We start from the raw sequence: 20137 nt of genomic DNA on the forward strand, positions 1-20137 counted from the left end.
TACAGCCTTACATATTTCAAATGGGAACTCATAATATGTAGGTGGTGAATAAATAGTACACTGTCTCGCGACCACGTTGTCAAACTGCCGATAGTCTACCAGTAAGCCATGCGTCGTACATATATCAGTATTATTTATTTATACGTTGTGCAACATGTCGCAAACGTGACTGTGTTGCCAAATTGCCCATAAACCATACACGTATTTAAATTGCGCATTCATGTGCAACTTAAGTTGCAGTTCCATTTACCTTTTAACCAGATTAGTGAACAAAATTTGGACGTGCGACGATTATGTAATTAAAGGTTTAAAGTCCGATTTTTGTATTGAAAATAAAGGATGCGACGATTACGCGGTGGCGACGATTATGCCGTGAAATACGGTAAATTCATTTTTGGAGTAATACAAATAATGGTATTAAAAAATTCTTTGCATGATGGTTGCACATTAATATATTTCTTTTTCCAAAAAATGTTTGTATAAAAAGTGTGATGATTATGTGGTGAAATACAGTATTCACACTGGCGAAGGACGAACTTGTAAGCTATGAAAAATTTCAGTATCAGAAACATGAAATTCTAGGGTAAGAATCATCTCTCAAGATAGTAAGCAACTTGATGTTCTTGGGGTGTACAGACCTGGAAGGGGGTGATGCTGAATAATTTGATAAGATAATCAGCTATGTGGAGAACAACGTAGAAAGGAACATGATCGTAGCGGGTGATCTCAATTTACCAACAGAGTTATTGCGAATGACAGACAGCATGACCAGTAAATAAGTTAACCTGGGAAGTACAAATGAATCGGAAACTGATGGAACCAACATGGTGCTGATACAAACAGATAAGCTCTATTGGGAAAATGAAGTGGTAGATTGTGTAAGTAATTACAAAGCTGTTTTCGTCGCAGTCAAAAATAAATGTGATAGAAAGGAAGGTTGTAAAAGTAGGACTATTACGCAGTACCATATGGCTGATAAGAGAATCATGGGGGAGTTTAAAACAATTAAAAATGACTGGTAGGAAATGGTAAATAAAAATATAAACAAATTATGGAATGGGCTTAAAGGAATTTTTGACAAATGTGAAAATAGGCATGGAGCTTTAAAAGTGGTAAGGAATGGTAATGAACCATGATACTGCAGCAGGGAAATAAAGAAATCAAAGAGGAGTTTCAGGTTAGAAAGAAGTAACAGTTAGTAATGTTTGTGGAAGCGAAGAAGAAACTTACTAGGAAAATTGATTTAGAAAACAGTCAGCTGTAAATAACATGATGACAAGCAGAACTGGCAGTCATGAGTTTTAGTGAAAAATGGGAGGTTTTGTATAGTCACTTCTTGGCAGAAACAGGTGCTAGGAAGGACATTCCAGAAGTCATCAATGAACAAGGGGAGCATATATGCAAGGATTTAGAGACAGCAGTGTGTCAAAACAGTCAGACATAAGGATAACGCCCCTGCAGAGAAGGTGACTAATACTAGCAAAGTACTTAAATTTACCTACAATAATAATGATATTTAGAAAAAGGATACAAAGTTTGAAATCTGAAAAAGCTGCTGAAATTCATAGGCGACAAAGTGTTGAGATATAGTGCCAATCTAAAGTATTTATTTTATTACCGTTTGCATAAAGGAGCTGTACGAAATAAATGGAGAGTTGCTAGAGTAGCCCCAATGTACAAAGGAATGGGTGATAAACATACAGCGGATATTTACAAGCTTGACATGTATCGCATGTAAATTCCGGGAAAGCATTCTTTCTGATCGTATTGAACATGCTTGCAAAATTACAAACTGGTTTGGTAGAAAGCAGTCTGGGTTTAGCACAGATTATTCCACTGTGACTCAACCTGCAGGATTCCAGCAAGATATAGCAGATATTTTAGATTCAGAGGGTTAAATGATAGATGAATTGCTATTGACCTACTCAAGGCATTTGATAAGGTAGATCACAAGAGACTATTAATGAAAATGGGGGCTAATGGACTAGAAAACAAATTGGTTGAATGGGTGGATAAATTTACAGAAAACAGAACTCAGAGAATTAGAGTAAGAGATGATTTTATAATGTTTAAGAAGGGAGTTCTGCAAGGCAGTATAATTGGACCTTCATGTTTTCTTATATATATAGAAATGATAAAAGTAAAGATCTGGAATCACAGATAAGGCTTTTAGCAGATGATGTTTAACTGTACAGAGTAATGAACAAGTTACAGGATTGTAACTGTAAAAAGACCTCGATAACTTTGTGAGATGGACAGCAGACAATGGTACGATGGTAAATGAGGTGAAAGTTTCACCAAGAGGAAAAGTTCTCTCAGTTTTAAGGGGTGGTGTTGAAGTAAAAGTACCTCGTGGTTAGGTGTTAACAGAAGGAAAGGTTTTCATTGCAGTAATCACATTAACAAGATTGTAAATAAAAGTTACGAATCACCTGATATGGTTATGAGGGTATATAAAGGAGAGGGCATATAAGTCACTGGTAGGACTGCAAAGCAGTGTATGGACCCTCGCCAGGATTACTAGATTTGAGAACTAGAAAAGAGCCAAAGGAAAGCAGCACAGTTTATTATGGGAGATTTTCTACAAAAGAGTAGTGTTATCAAAATGTTACAGACTTCGGGCTGGGAAAACTTAGGAGTAAGGAGGCAAACTGATGAATGGACTAAGCAGCAAGTTCTGAGCTGTCAGAGAAGAGATGGCATGGAATGACATTAGTAAACAAATAAGCTTGAATGAAGTTTTTTTTAAAGTGGAAATATCATAATTTGAAGATAAATTTGGAATTCAAGAAAACAAATTGTGGCAAATATTCTTTCAAGGAAGACGTATTAAAGACAACAATTTTCCACAGGAGATGTCGGATAAACTTTCCACTTCTTTGAAATCTTCTAATAAAAGATAGGTAAACAACCAACAGGAAACTTGCCATCTGGGTGACAGCCTTAAAAATGCAAGCAAATCAATGGTGACTGGTGACTGATGATTGAAATTATATGTAGAATACAATTTTTCTTGTAATTAGCAATTTACTCACAAACACCATTCTTGTTGCAGTTAACAAGTACTGACATTTAAATACACTTACCTGATGAGGTTTGATTACACGTGCAATTTGAGGTGCTAGAAAAATGTCTTCCTCTTCTGGTGGATGTCCCACGTTAACTAATACACGACCGTGCTCATCCGGTACATTGTATAGGTCATTTGTGTGCATTCCTGAATTAGTGGGATCATCTACTGGGTCGGCTTCATCACCACTCGACGGCTCAGAAAGCAGAATGCAGTCATCATCATCACTGCTACTGCTTATAGTCACCACATCTGTTAAATAACCAAAATTCAAATCTCATTACAAGCACTAAGGACATTATAAATTCAATAATCAAGCAGGTACATCTTATCATAATCAAATACACAAACTATCACATCAGCCTGCTCATTTATTCAGGGAAGAAAGTTTAAATAGAAAGAAGAAATACTTTTCTTATGAACACATTGATGATGGGCTCCAGAGACCTCCGTATTATTTCAGTTAGCAGTGGATGATGGGCCTTGGAAATCTTGGCTTTTACACACAGGCTCTGTTGCATCTTGTCGTTCTATCTGTTGACTAAACTTCAAAGTAGTTGCAGTCATGTAGTGGAGTAATGGGATTGTAGATGTTAGAGCTAATATATATTTCCACTTGTACAATCACTGTAGCCATGAAAATCACCTACACACATGGGCGTTCTTGATGTACCTAGAGTCAATGTACAAGATGGTGTGCCCATAGCAATGTGCCTTGTATGATGAACGATTAAGATGACACTCCGGAGATAAAAGGATACTTTTACCTAATGCATGGATTTTCACAAAATTTTGTGGGAATGTAACCTACATAAAAGTACAGATATCACAAACATTTCTATACAATTAATAGTTTTTCCAAAATATTTTTTAAACAATTTTTAATTCCATTTTTTCATGAAATTTAATTAACATGTTCATGTAAATTTGATTTAGGTAGATAATACTTCTTTTAAAAGCACTACGTATCGATTTTTCTCTACACAATTTATATAAGGAGGTTCATTGTACTAAAGTTTGTGTAATTTTTACATTCTAAAATTTTGGACTTAAAAATTCTTACTACTTGAAAAAATTCTGCAATCAAAAATTCCATATACAGGTTCCTTAATATAGCTGTGATAAATATACCACACAAATTCGGTTACATTTGGCAGAATATTATGGGAGAAAAATGGGATTTAAATGTAAAATTACAATTGGCAAACAAAGCATTATTACAGTGATAAATTGTTTGAATTCAGCAGAATAACTTCATGCCAAGAAGAAAGAAACTCAATCCTTCCAATTTCAGTCATTAAAAAAATTTCACCAAAATGACCAAAATATCGATTTTTATCTTCAGAGTGTCGCCTTAATACGCAGATTCATTATCTGATGTGCCAAATAAAGTAGAGTGAAAATAGTGATAGTGGCAGTGTTTTTGGGCCCCTCAACATAGTGATCGGATAATTGAATACAAAATAATTGCTTATTTGATTATTCCACTTTATTCAATCTTTTATTAAATTATTTTTTCCATACTATTATTTCTCTATTACTCCTTCAAAACTCCATTCGAATGAATGGGGTAACTGGATAACAAATGCTTTCAAAATAATCTAATGAAAAGTGATCCAAATGTTCTCATCAATCTCATCACAGGGAAATTAAAGTTACCTATTTCCATTCCCTTAAAGGAAGTATGTGAGTGGGACAAACGGTCTCTGATAAGTCTTCTGGAAATGAATGAGTTATGCACTCAGATGCCATTATTTTTAGCGCATAGAGTAATATATTGCATCAAGCGCCCACGCAGTTACACGAAGCACAATGCTACAGTGTTGACTACTTGGCTCATCCAATTTATCAAGTCATAAATTAAAATTTATCAGAATTTTCTCTAAAATATGGTGAAGTTGCTATCTTTGAAATTCTGCCAGTAAATGACTCCAAAAAGACTCTGGATCGTTAAGTTGGCAACACTGATTATGGTTCTTTCCCCAGACAAGAAAATGCAAGAAAATGTGTAAATGGACAACACAAATCAATAAGGGCTGAAAACATTGAAGGAAAATTTGGTGGTGGTGATTACTGTTTTAAGAGGGAATACAACTGGGCAACTGTCTTCTATTAATACTAATCAGAGGCAAAAAATGGAAGGTATCAGGCAAAGAAAGACAAGGACAACGAAGGGCATGAAAATTAAAGACTCCCTAGGTCTTGGAAACCTAATACCGTCAGAGTCTGAAAAGAACAACAGTTGATAAAGGAAGGTCGGTTAGGGCAGATGAAAGTAAAGAGCCTGACACGAGTGGAAACAATGCCTGTACTCGGCCAGGGCCCCGTGGTTGCCAACCCACGCTCGATCAATCAATCAATCAATCAATCAATCAATCAATCAATCAAATCACCACTGATATGCAATTAGGGCTGTTGTCCAGGTAGCAGATTGCTATCAATTGTTCACCTAGACTTTTCTTAAATAATGTAATAGCTCCTGGGACCCCTTTTAGTCACCTTTTATGAGGCAGGCAAAGGATACCATGGATGTTATTCTAGCACACCAAGCCACAGGGGAAAATAACAGCTGGTGAATGAAAGAGAGATAGCTGTATCATCATCATCATCATCATCATCATCATCATCATCATTTGCTGTGGTCTTAAAGCTAATATAAGGTATTTTTTCCTTTGACATAAATTTACAATAATAGCCATTTCTTTTATTATGTATTCTACTATTTAAATAACTGGATGGATGTTATTCAATTATTAAAAGTATTCTATTATCCTATCACTAAATGGACATCGACTAATCGTACAAAAAGTCCCTGTGTTTTGGTGAGTGACTTTGATTCTAGGTAGTGATATTCAGGTAGAAGTTTGTGTATTTGGAATGGCTACGAGCAGCGGCTACACAAAAGACAATCCCCAGTCATACATTTGGAACTGTTTGAGGTCTGACATTTGTTCCCAATGATTGTAATTGTAATTAACTTTTTTGATATGAGTTATTTAAGATTTTTTTAACCCTCTTGTGCGCACAAGCCTCAGGTCCCTAAATCATGTTTAGTTTTGTGGGCCATTTATTTAATATTGTTATGAATTTGGGTTCTTCACTTCAGACATCATGTGAGGTGTGATATTAGTTACAACTATATCTATGAGATGGCAGCACTTCCTTGCAGCTGCAAAGATGTAGGCAGTTGTGGCGCAGTTGTTATTTGGGTGCATCATATGCAAACTACATTATTACACATATATATAATTGGTAAGTAAAAATGTTTTATATAGTAGAAAAGCACTCTCTTTCCATGGTATTAGTATTTTTATTGTACATGCAATTCATTACCATTATTTTGTGTAATAATATAGGGGCCTCATATGAGGTCTAAATGTACGAGAGGTTATGGTTCACAATCATAACCTCAATTGAAACTACACCATTTTGTAGTGTTTTGGTGATGTTTTGATGGAAGTTTCAATGCTAATCAAGACAGACTGCTGGTGTTTCATGGCACATTTGTCATATATTCTCATTTCTATGCTTTTAGAAAAAAAAAAATGGACGAAGAACCAGGGCTGTCTGTAAAAAAATACAGTCTTCACAACGAATTTCACAATATACTCTGTGTCCTGAGAAGAGGTAAATAAGATTCATAATATTCCATGTCACAAAATACTGTATATGAACTGCTCTTAGGCTATATTAGGATTATATCTTACACTTCTAAAGTCCAGGCACACTAGAAGAGAACTGAACACTGTAATTTATGATGTACCATATGCTGTCTCTTTCGATACTGAACTACTTCAACAATTTGGTTTCCTATTTCAGGAAATTGGAAAATCCCTCTACATTGACTGATGACCAAATATATCAACTATTGGATATCCCCAGTAGATCTGAGGACGGAATTTCTGAGTCAGAAGATGAACTATGCCCACCAGATGTAGAAACGCAGCCACTAAGATCTGACATTGTTTACGATCTTGACCCTTTTCAAATTCCAGAACAACCTGTTCCAGCAGAAGATGGAAACAATCAGAGTGTCATACAACATAGAAGACTTGTCTTGTGGTACGCCGAGAAAGAAAATGACCTTGTAAATAACGCCCCACAGTTTGAAGGAAAGCACAAATCAAATATCAGCGGTAATGGCTGAGATCGTGACCTAGTCGAATCTTTATGCTGGCCAGAACGGTAAAGACAATTCACTGACAATTCCTAAACTGAAATTGTACTTGGGCATCAACTTTATCACTACTTACTTACGGTATGCACGACTGAGGTAGTGTTGGAGCTCCAAGCATGGTACTAATTGTCAATATTAGCTGAAAATATGACATACAATTGCTTTTGTGAGATACAGAAGTATTTGCACTTCATTGACAATCAGAACATTCCAGCAGACAACAATGATAGGTTTATACGTTTACGTCCTATGTCTGACCATTCCAAGCACGTCTTTAGATGTTCTTCCCAGCCAGAAGAATTTTTATCAGTTGATGAGATGATGGTCAGTTTGAAAGGCCGATCAAAGCTGAAACAATATATGAAGAGTAAACCCCAAAAATAGGGGCTTCAAAATTTGGATCTTAGCCGGTTCCTTAGGATACGTCCATAACTTTGAAATCTACCAAGGAAAAGTGCAAAATGGTGAGGGTCATTCTAAATTTGGAGCAACTGGTGATGTTGTTCCTAGGCTATGTGAAGACGTGAAGTTCAAAAGCCATAAGCCTTTTTTTTTTTTTTTTTTTATATAATCTGTTTACGCTGATTAATTTTCTCGAGAAACTTCTTGAAGATGGTATTTATGCTTCCAGGACTGTCAGAGTTAACAGGCTTTGTGGTGCTGATCTCAAGCTGTGGTCTGTGAAAACCATGAAGAAGGAACCGAGAGGGCCATACTCTGTTAAAACGTCGCAGTCCAACATCACAATAACCCACTGGCATGATAATTCTTTTCTACAAGTAGCAACTGCATTTGCGGGAGCAGAACCAGTAGGTGTTGCTAAGAGATGGTGTCGAAAACTGCAAGCAATCACTGACATTCCACGACCATATTCCAGGAGCATTTACAATTTCCACATGGGTGGCGTAGATATAATGGATTTGCTCGTAGGTCTTTATCGATACACCAAAAGGCTCAGTAGCTACTTCTCTCATTTACACGGGAAGCAGCCATCAACCCAAGAAAGGAAGACCCGCTTCACAGATGCCACCAGCAACAACAACAAAAGTTGAAATTGAAGGCTCCCGATGAGCTGAGGAAGGATTGGGGAGGGGGGGGGGTGCTCACTATCCCCAAAAAACCAACAAAGATTATGCATCATGGTTGTTCAAGGAAAACCACGTATGTCCAGTCGCTGCCAAGAAGCCCTTTGTCCAGAGCGTTTTGAGGAATTCCTTAGCAGGAAATAACAATAACAACAACAGCAACTTCTTAATCCAAAATTTAGTTTGGTAAAAAATGCGTGTAAAACTGACATCCTGCGCACAATATCTTCCAAGAAAATTATTCCACAGTTCAGTTGTGGTGTGGTGTGTATGGACTCCCTTCATGCACATAGGCCTCATATGAGGTCTGTGTAATTTTCAAAGAAAATGAACTATTATTTCTTTTTTTTTTTTTTCAATGTGATTGTATTTTGTAACCTTCTAATGAATAAAAAATCAAGACAATTTTTTACACTTCAAACTGAAAATGCGTGCATGAGATGGTAGGCAGTGATATTCAGGTAGAAGTTTGTGTATTTGGAATGGGTACGAGCAGTGGCTACACAAAAGACAATCCCCAGTCACACATTTGGAACTGTTTGAGGTCTGAGATTTGTTCCCAATTATTCGTACAGTATTTCAAAGGTTGTAATAAACTTTTTTTTTTTATGAGTGTATTTGGAATGGCTATGAGCAGTGGCTACACAAAAGACAATCCCCAGTCACACATTTGGAACTGTTTGAGGTCTGACATTTGTTCCCGATGATCTGTATAGTATTTCAAAGGTTGCAATTAACTTTTTTTTTTACGAGTTATTGAACATTTTTGTAATAAATCTCATCTTACCATAGTTAGAATGTACATAAATATAAAACAATCCCTAAGAAACACTAAAGTGGACTGACATTTCAGTTACTGATATTATATGGTGTTTGGTTGTAATTAATTTTGATGGGACACGTAAAGATAGACAGTTACAGGGATTATTGGAGTACAGACCCTTTGACAGACTCCTACATTTTATATTTAACTATTTGCTCTACGTCCCACCGACACAGACAAGTTTTATGGCGACGATGGGATAGGAAAGGACAAATGGGAAGATAGCAGCTGTGGCCTTAATTAATTAATGTACAGCCGCAGCACTTGCCTGGTGTGAAAATGGGAAACCACAGAAAACCATCTTCAGGGCTGCTGGCAGTGGGATTCAAACCCACTATCTCCCAAATGCAAGCTTACAGCTACACGCCAGTAACTGCATGGCCAACTCCCTTGGTACTCCTGTTTTCAGACAGCTGAGTCACAATTGTTGGGAACAGATATAGAATACATAGCACTTTACTGATAATTCAGTGGAGGATGATCCAGACCTGTACTCAAAAATTTCATTGATTGATTTCAGACCTTATAAAAACCCACCCAGCAGTTATCACTTGATGAGGCCATGATTCTGCAATCTAAAGTTAGGACCTAAAATCCTGGAAAGCTGGCAAAATATGGCTTAATGGTGCAAATGGTGTGTGTGAGGCCACTACAGGTATATCTGTAATATGGAAATGGATAGTAGGAAGTGTAAAAGACTGAAAGAAACCACTTTTTCTGTACTGGAACCATATTTAGACCAGGACAACTATTACAACAGTGTAGTAACTGCAGATAAGTTGCTTGCAAGGAAGACTAGGATTAGTAGGACTATAAATGCCAATAGGAAACTTCCATATGAGCTTCCAGCTGCTGTAAACAGAAAGGAGAAAGGGGAAAGCATGTATTTCCAAAAGAGAGATGGGGTATTACAAGGTTGGAAAGACAAGCAGGTGGTGCGAATGGTTAGCAACGTACATACAGCTACCATCAAGCCTGCTAAAACTAGAAGAGGTGGTGTTGTGAAGAACCCTGGGTACACCTTTCAGCAAGAGAAATACATGAAGGGAGAGGACAGAGCAGACCAGCATTTGTTGTACTACTCAACTGTGAGTAAAACCATCAAGTGGGGCAAGAAAGTAGTCCTCTTGTTGATAAAAATGTATGCTATTCAATGCTTTCATAGTTTAAAGAACCCACAAACCTGGAAGGAGAAGAAGAGAAAAAAAAAAAAGAAAAAAAAAAAGTTTGGCCAGACTATATGATTGCCTATTGATGTAACTGTCACAAATTTCTTTTCTTTCTTGTTTACGAGGAAAGTTTTAGGTTTATTCACCATCTTACTCTTGATCCTATTTACGTAATTTCTGGACCAACCATTTCTTCCGACAATGCCATATATGATGTTCATCTCTTTATTGAATTCATTTCTCTCTAATGGTATGTTAATGGCTCTATTAATCATGCTATAGAATACTGCCTTCTTGTGTAGTCCTGGATGGATAGAACTGCTGTTTATTAAGACATCTGTTTGTGTGGGTTGCTTGGTATGCCAAATGTTCATTATTTCTAGTTATTGTTACATCCAAATAGTTCAAACTTCTGTTCTCCTCCATTTCAATTGAATCGTGCAGTCGAGTAAGGAACTAAGTCAAAATCGGCCATTTTCATTTTATTGCCTCATTTACCTCACATAACCAAGACCTATCATTTGGTAAAGGAAAGAAATAAGTCAGCCTTCTCCTTGTAGGAGAAACAGTGGATGGACATCAGGCATATTGTGAAGAAACGCACTAAGTCAGACTTAGTGCGTTTCTTCACCACTTGCTATTCATGACTTAGTTCCATTCTTTGCTGTACGTTGCATGCGATGTAGGTATAACAGGGGATATTTCAATTTACGGCATTGGTACAACACAAAGGACAACATACTGGAGGGAAACAGAAATCGTACGGTACATGGTGGGTTATAGTGTACAGTATTTCAGTTTGTATCTCGGTGGATGACAAAGTGATCTTTGTATTACGTTTGAGAATATGACTCAGAAAAGGAAAGCATAGCCTGAGGGCCATAAACATAGTGTTCTGAAACACGCAAGACTCAGAGGACTAGCATATGTGAATAAACGTGGGAGAGTTGTGGAAGGCAAAGAAACCGGTTCTGACTGCAGGTAAGTAAGGAGCTTGAGAAGTATTACTAGGGATTGTTTAGTAAATAATATTCTAACATGCAACCAAACTTTCTACTCTTGTTTTAGATAACAATACGTATGGTACAGATTTATACTTAGTATTAATAATATGTTATTCTTCTAGATGCAGAAAGAAGTGCTTTGAGATTATCAACGAAGAGGCTCGCATGTCCATTCTTTCCAAGTTTCTTCAACTTCCCAGTAAGGATGCACAAGATTTACACTTGCAGCGCCTCATCGAGAAGAATGAAATTAAGACCAAAAGACCAAGGAATGAAAATTCAAAGCAGCGAGCAGCAAGTTTCACTTACTTTGTTATGGATGGCAACAATAGAAAGAAGGTATGTCATTCAACTTTTATGAGCATGCATGCCGTCATTCAGAAAAGAGTATTCCGTATCACAATGCTTCTTCTTCTTCATGGAGAAATTCCCAGGGACAAGAGAGGAACCAATCCAAATACCAGAAAGATGTCACTGAACTGATATCCGATCATATTCAATCATTCCCTCTGAAACGGACTCATTATGGAGGGAAAGAAGTGCATTACTTAGATGCCCGCTTAACTATTAAAGAAATGCACAATATGTTTGTCACAAAATACCTGGAGTGTGGAGTCAAGTACAGCTTCTACAGGACTTATTTTGTTGAGAATTATAACTACCGATTCGGACAACCACAGATCGATGTCTGCAGCAAACGTGAGGAGTTCACAGCTAAACTTAGGAGTCCACATATTTGTGAATCAGCAAAGCGTGCAGCTCAGGCTGAATATGATGTTCATAAAAGAAGAAGCAGGAAATTCTACAGGTCTTTGAAAGAAGTTGCAACACTATGCAGAACAAATGACAAAGTGACAGGCCTTGCCTTTGACTTTATGCAAAATCTGCCCCTGCCACACATACCGGTGCAAGAAGTGTTTTACATGAGACAGTTGTGGGTGAATGTGTTTTGTATTCATGATCTTGCAACGGACAAGTGTGTTGTGTATATGTATCATGAAGGCCAAGGAAAGAAGGGTGCGAATGAAGTTGCTTCTTTCCTGAAAGATTATACAGACGAATTTGTGTCAGAAAATGTTGACCAGTTACACGTTTTCTCTGATGGTTCTCCAGGCCAAAATAAGAACCATACGGTCATAAGACTAATGCTAGGCCTGGCAGCTTCAAATCGATTTAAGGAGATTAGACAGTACTTTCCCGAGAGGGGTCATTCATTCCTACCATGCGACAGGGACTTTGGGGTATTTAAGAAAAAACATTAAAAAAGTAGACAGAGTTTATACTATCGAAGAGTATATGGCAATTATTGTAAACAGCAAAGCAAATGTTACAGTTAAGTTAGTAGACTCAAGTGCAGTACTTAATTTTGACAAGTGGTGGGCTGAGTTTTTAAAAAAAGTGACTATCAGCTGAAACATCGACAAAGAATACTCCTCGTGCTGGAAAGATTGCATTTTCTCCTTCGTTTAAAGAATACAGATATAGGGCAGAGAAACAAGAAGTTCTTGTAGCACTTCCCTTCATAAACAGCATTGTGAAACATACGTTTCATCTTGGGAAAGGTAACTTTTGCACATTTTCCTTGCAACCAATGGCAGCATATCCAGAGGGTGGGGTTCCAATAAAAGCTGAGAAGATAAAGGACTTGCGTAAGCTGTTGAAATATGTTGCGAATGAGGATGCTTTGGCATTTTATTTGGACATTATTTCGCAGCCAATGAATTCCCCTTAGGTTAGTAGTCTCAGTTGTAATACTGTGGTTATTTGGCGTTTCAAGGTCATTTGTATTTGTTTTCCCTGATTTTTTCTGTTGGATAAACTGTAAACAGTGCTTATGTATTGCATTATGCTATGTTTAATATATAACAAATGTTGGTGTAGTTTGTATGAGAGATTTATTCCCAAACTCAAAATTTTTTCCGGTATTATTGGAGAAAGGAACCAAGTCAAAAAAGTTCAAACGGTCATAAAATTTATAAATTTTTCTTGAACATTTTCCTGTTACCTCCGTTACATATCTATCACTGAACTAAATATTATATAAAATAATGGGAACTATTCATTGAAGCGTGTCGAAGAAAATCAGTTTTTTTGCTCTCCTGAAAAGTAGCAAAATCTGACTTAGTTCCTTACTCGACTGCACGATTAAATTGTAAACTGGGCATATTTATCTATATTACTAGCTGATGTACCCGTGCTTCGCTACGGGATTCTCAGAAAGACTGACTTGGTGGTTTTCCTAACTGAATTAAACATAGGTCATTACAAAAACGTCAGTAGAAATGTAGCGATTGAAAGCAATGTTATCATATAAAATACTTGATCAAATGAAAAACCGCACACTTTCTCACTTTCAATGAACATTACTACGGTGCCGATCTAAGACTCCAAGGTTCCAGAGCTGGAATAACCAGACTACCGTGAACACTCCTCTGTCTCTTAAATATGCACACTACTCATTCCAATCAGTGCCTCAGAGTAGGGATTGAATAGCTCGAATACTATGATGAACCAGTGTGTTACGTACCAGATATATCAAAAAATGTATAAACCGGAGGAATGGCATGCTAAAGAAGAAAGTTATCTTACTCCCCAGCTACTTCCCGCCAATATACAGGCAGGCTGTTACAGTCGGTACGACCAGGCGAGTTGACCGTGTGGTTAGGGGCGCGCAGCTGTGAGCTTGCATCCGAGAGATAGTGGATTCGAACCCCACTGCCGGCAACCCTGAAGATGGTATTCCGTGGTTTCCCATTTTCACACAAGTCACACCAGGCTGTATCTTAAAGCCAAGGCCGCTTCCTTCACACCACTATTCATTTCCTATCCCATCGTCGCCATAAGACCTACCTGTGTCGGTGCGCTGTCAAGCAAATTAAAAAAACCTCGGTACGCTGCAGTAATCCTATCTATCGGGGATGAGAGGAAACAGATGACAAAAAGCACATCACAACAAACAATGGTCAATGTAATGTTATTGTTGTTAAAGTTTATGAGCTTTCTATATTGCAGGCCTTCACATTAGTTTTCTTTCGACTCTGTGATATTAGGGTGTCTTACAAAATTATTTATATCGTAGACTGTAGTTCCTTATTCTCAGACTTTACATACCGATTTTCACTAAATTCTGTTCACCCATTTTCTCGTGACTCGGCGCTGATATGGACTTAGTAACAAAAATCCAAATTCATGAATATCTCTGATTATATGTGGTACGGTAAAAATGTATAAGACCTAAGTGTTCGGAAATTTAATAACTTCTTACATAACTACTACTAACTTACGACATAACTAAAGTTATGTTAGTTATGTAGTATTTATTGATACGACCACTAATAACATAAGTAACTTATTTTAGAATTACATTTCAGGCCATCCCCTAAACTATCATTTCACTCAACGTGAATAAAATAATTTGTAGCCTAGATTGTAGTGGTTCATCACCCGACATTACATTACCGATTTTCATTAAATTATCTTCAGCCGTTTTCTATTGATGCGTGTACAGACAGACAGACAGACAGACAGACAGACAGACAGACAGACAGACAGACAGACAGACAGACAGACAGACAGACAGACAGACAGAAATAAATTACGGAAAAGTAAAAAATGCATTTCCTTGTTACTGTGGACATGACAGATACAGAAATATCATTCATTTCAAATTCTGAGCAATGCACGGGCAAAACACTTATTTTATACATAGATTACATTTCAGGCCTTCCCCTAAACTACCATTTCACTCAGTGTGAATAACATTATTGATAGCCTAGATTACAGCGACCTATTCTCCGACTTTGCATACCAATTTTCGTGAAGATACGACCACTAATAAAATAAATATTTGACAATTAAATTTTAGGCCTTCCCCTAAACTACCATTTTTCTCAGGGTGTATAGCCTATATTGTAGCGAATTACTTCCCATCTTTGTCTAGCGATTTTCATTAGGACACGACCACTAATAACATAAATATTTGAGAATTAAATTTCAGGCATTCCCCTAAACTACCATTTCACTCAGCGTGATTAAGATAATTTATAACCTAGATTGTAGCGGTTCATCACCCGTCTTTACATTCCGATTTTCATTAAATTCTCTTCAGCCGTTTTCTAGTGATGCGTGTACAGACAGACAGACAGACAGACAGACAGACAGACAGACAGAAATTACGGAAAAGTAAAAAATGCATTTTCTTGTTACTGTGGACATGACCGATACAGAAATACCATTCTTTTCAAATTCTGAGCAATGTACAGACAAAACTCTTATTTTATATACATAGATTTGACTGTTCTAACAAACTATCCGGATTATGTTCCTGTTCATTGACAATAACGAATGCATCATCCACGTACTTCAACCAAAGCTCTAATCCTTTTATTCTATTTCCCACTAGCAAGATACCCTTGCTTTGCTACGGTTTTAAACTGAAAATTATTATTCAAAGTTTTAAATTTTGGAGAGTCGGCTGTCAGCTGAGACTGTAAAATATGCCCTCAGTTCGTATGTCAAAAGGTTTTGGGGGAATGATTATTTATTTTCTGATCTAACACTCATTTGAACCCCATACGGAAGAATTTGAATGTTTTAAACCCTATCTTATTTAAAATCTAGGATGTAAAAGCGACCAACCTGTAAAATTTTTATTTTGTACGTCAAACAATAATGGAGGAATGAATATTTTTTAAGGGGTGAATGTTTTAAAATATTTATTAACATCTAGGATACAGAATACCAACCTTCATAAAAAAATAAGTTATTGCCTGAAACGGTTTCGGAAGAATGGATTTTGTGTTTTTGACCGTCAACCACCATCTAAATCCTTAGGGGAGAAATATTTTGAAGTACACGATATTTTACACCTAGGACATAAAAGAAGAGCCTGACCTAACCTAACCTAACCCCATGGTACTACAGCTCTTGAAGGACCTTGGCCTACAAAGCGACCGCTGCTCAGCCTGAAGGCCTGCAGATTACGAGGTGTCGTGTGGTCAGTACAACAAATCCTCTCGGCTGTTATTCTTGGCTTTCTAGACTGGAAAAGAACACCCATCTTGTAATATTCCCTAGGATTTAAAATATATACCGCAATTTGGAATGTTGTCTTCGTACGTTAAACCGTTTTGTAGGAAGAAATAAATATATTTATTTTCGGATCCTAACCCCTCACCTTTAATTCTCTAAGCGGTTAAATTTGTTTCAAACCTTCTGTTATTTAATACCTAGGATATCATTTGAAATTTTAACTTCATAATTCAAACGGTTTCATATAAATGCACATTTTTCTCATCATTCCCCACCACACTCCCCCAGTCAAGACCCCCCTAAGGGTGTATTGTTTTTAAGTCCACTTCTTATTTTTATCCTCCTCATAAAAATAATTCAACTGCTTTTACACCCCCGCCCCTGCAAGTGGATTCCATCCCCCCCTCCTCCACCACAAAATATGTGTATTTTTAAAGGAGATTCCAAACACCAATTTACTCATCCGTAACATCCTTCGTTTTTGAGATATAAGTATCTTCAAATAAAGAATTCAATTCATTTTTCAATTCATTTATCTCCCCCACCCCCTTAATTGGATTTTCCAAAAACAAAAGAATACGTGTTTATTTTTAAAGGAGATTCCAAATACCAATTTTCATGACTGTAAAATCTTCAGTTTTTGAGATATAAGTATCCTCATAAAAGGTCTTCAACCCCTTTTTCTCCTTTTTTCACCCCCCCCTTAAGAGGATTTTACGAAATTGAAAAAATATGCATTTCTTTATTTTTAAAGAAGATTCCAAATACCAGTTTTCACGTCTTTAAACTGTTAAGTTTTTGAAATACAGATACACTCGTTTTAAAAATTCACTTTCCTTTTCACCCCCTTAGCGAACCGTTATCATTAACTGACAGATCTATGGGAGTGAGCATGGTTTAATATCTGTCAGCGAAATGATGTTCCATGTTTATTAATTAATATTTCCTTTACCTCTCTAGTCCGACTAGTTGGCTGAATGGTCAGCGTACTGGCCTTCGGTTCAGAGGGTCCCAGGTTCGATTCCCGGCCGGATCGGCCATCCAACTTAATCAACATCAACTACATGGACAGTTACTATAAGCAATGACTACACTTGGGAATTCAACAACAAAATCTGGTGGACTTAGAAAATTTTTCCTCGACTTTAAAACTAAAGTTTATCTTTTGAATTCACCTTCTACAAACATTAAAACAGTACTTCCGCAGTTACTACAAAATTTTTTGAAACTGAATCAAACCAAATTAAGAAAATCTTATAAATGCTTCTGCAATCAATCTTCATATCCACATCATCACTTGGACCTTGTCTCAAACAGATTTCATGTGTCACCCCTGGAGGAACTTTTGGGGGGGGGGAGGTCTGTACCGGGCGGTACACCTCCACGCCGCTAATTTAAAATGTGCGCCAGTTGAAACTCCTCTGCTGGAGGAAGTCTGAACTTTATTGACGGTATTAATTTTCAAGTTTCGCAGAAGATGTCACTACCTGGAAATTTTAGAGTTTTTGAACTGTGTCATTTTCGACGTATTTTGTTTTGCTTGTAGTAAGAAGTGTGAACTTTCTCTTCTAGAGGACACTACTGAAGATCAACCATAGTGCACCCTAGTGCGGAGTGAAAGAACTATTTTTTGGAGAAGTTTTTATTTCAAAAGTTTGTTTCTTGTTAAATTTCTTTCTGTTATTGTTTAAGTTGGCTGTATACCCCTCCTTTTCCCCTTGTTTTGTATTTAGCCAATCCCGAATTTCTTTTAGTAATTTCTGACCAATTGGATCTATCTTCCCCCAACTTGAATATGTTGCTGTATCCTACCCAATAAAGAGTTTGTGGGAGGGTGTTTTCATTCCCCTAACGCCTCGAACCTTCCGCGAGAGGATATAAACTGCTGATTTTAGGGTCTCCGGGCCACTTCTGTTCCATCTTTCAGTGTGTAAAGTACATAGCAAGGGGCGGGAAGCGCCTCTTTCTTCGGCTAAAAACTTCATTATTGTTCCGTATTGAATAGAGAAATAAGATGTACAATATTATAGGTTAGGATCCACCTTTCAATACTCCGTAATAAGATGGTAAAAAGTAGTTACAACCTGTTTAATGGGACCGGTTTCAACACATTTTAAGTGTCATCATCAGCCAATTTGCGAAGATCTTACAACAACTAGCACATTGAATACAGGCAAAAAATTAACATTGTATCATAACGTAGCAATTCAGTAAATGTTCAAAACACAATAATCACAGTCAAGAGAGTAAACAGAACATCACTATCTTGCGCCGAAAACAAATATAGCTGAAGTTCATAAGCAGGTCAAATATTCGCTTATGTAAAGTCGTTGCTAGGCAGGTCTTGTAGGCATTTGTTTCTCCGGCCGAAGAGCAAAAGGTGACGTGAATGAAGTCCTAGGAAAACAGTGTAGGATTTAATTTCGTCAAATTTCCTTTGGCTGATATCTTCATTTTTCGAAGTATCGGATCCCTTCCATTTTTTCTTTCCTTCCCATCCTCCATCCCCCAGGGGCTCTGAACTTCAGAGCGTGGGTTGGCGACCACGGGGCCCTTAGCTGAGTCCTGGCATTGCTTCCACTTACTTGTGCCAGGCTCCTCACTTTCATCTATCCTGTCTGACCTCCCTTGGTCAATTCTTGTTCTTTTCCGACCCCGATGCTATTAGGTTTGCGAGGGCTAGGGAGTCTTTCATTTTCACGCCCTTTGTGGCCCTTGTCTTCCTTTAACCGATATCTTCATTTTTCGAAGTGTCGGTTCTTTTTCTTTTTTCTTCGAATTAGTATTATATTAAGGATTGTTGCCCAATTGTATTTCCTCTAATAACAATAACCACCACCACCACCATCACCACCCTCTAATTAACGTCCCCCCTTTCTTTATTTATCATTTCTTTATCAATTACTACGGCAAGTTGTTTCGAGTTGAACCTCGTATTTCTTTCATTATTTCTTCCTATTTTTTAAATATATTTTTTATTTGGCTTTATTCTTTTTTAACGTTTTAAATTATTTTATAAAACCTATATATCCATATATTCATTCACGTCACCTTTTGCTCTTCGGCCGGAGAAACAAATGCCTACAAGACCTGCCTAGCAACGACTTTACATAAGCGAATATTTGACCTGCTTATGAACTTCAGCTATATTTGTTTTCGGCGCAAGATAGTGATGTTCTGTTTACTCTCTTGACTGTGATTATTGTGTTTTGAACATTTACTGAATTGCTACGTTATGATACAATGTTAATTTTTTGCCTGTATTCAATGTGCTAGTTGTTGTAAGATCTTCGCAAATTGGCTGATGATGACACTTAAAATGTGTTGAAACCGGTCCCATTAAACAGGTTGTAACTACTTTTTACCATCTTATTACGGAGTATTGAAAGGTGGATCCTAACCTATAATATTGTACATCTTCTTTCTTCGGCAGCGGTCAACAACAAGGTAATGGCCAATTAATAACTTCTTTCCTTGCTAGCTCAGCAGTTTAACTCTCGGGGCGGGTCCGAAGATTTTCCATTATGTAACCTTCCTTAAAAATGTAAAGAAACTTGTATCTATTCTATCTTTTAAACTACGTATTGGAATAGAGAGTGCTTAACCCTCTCGAGCTCCCACTCATATTGTTTTGAGGTGAACTTATTTTCTCAACCTATTCTTCCTTAACATTATGTAAATTTGTTTCTTTTCTAAAGTCACCTCCGTAGTATGGGATTAGCCCTTGCATCAGTGGCCTAGAGCCAAATTAGGTTTTGAAACAAATACATTAGGAGTG

The 20137-nt window shown here is 37.2% G+C and overlaps 1 protein-coding gene across 1 annotated transcript in view; it reads right to left on the bottom strand.

The window, feature by feature from the left end:
- Positions 1–20137, bottom strand: part of LOC136863553 (uncharacterized) — a 452780-nt gene that overhangs the window by 316043 nt on the left and 116600 nt on the right. Inside the window, exon 7 of the mRNA XM_067139933.2 lies at positions 3087–3322. Coding sequence (XP_066996034.2) covers positions 3087–3322 — 236 coding nt within the window. The remainder of the gene's footprint in view (positions 1–3086; positions 3323–20137) is intronic.

Source organism: Anabrus simplex, chromosome 2, assembly GCF_040414725.1.
Source record: "Anabrus simplex isolate iqAnaSimp1 chromosome 2, ASM4041472v1, whole genome shotgun sequence".
Taxonomy (NCBI): Eukaryota; Metazoa; Arthropoda; class Insecta; order Orthoptera; family Tettigoniidae; genus Anabrus; species Anabrus simplex.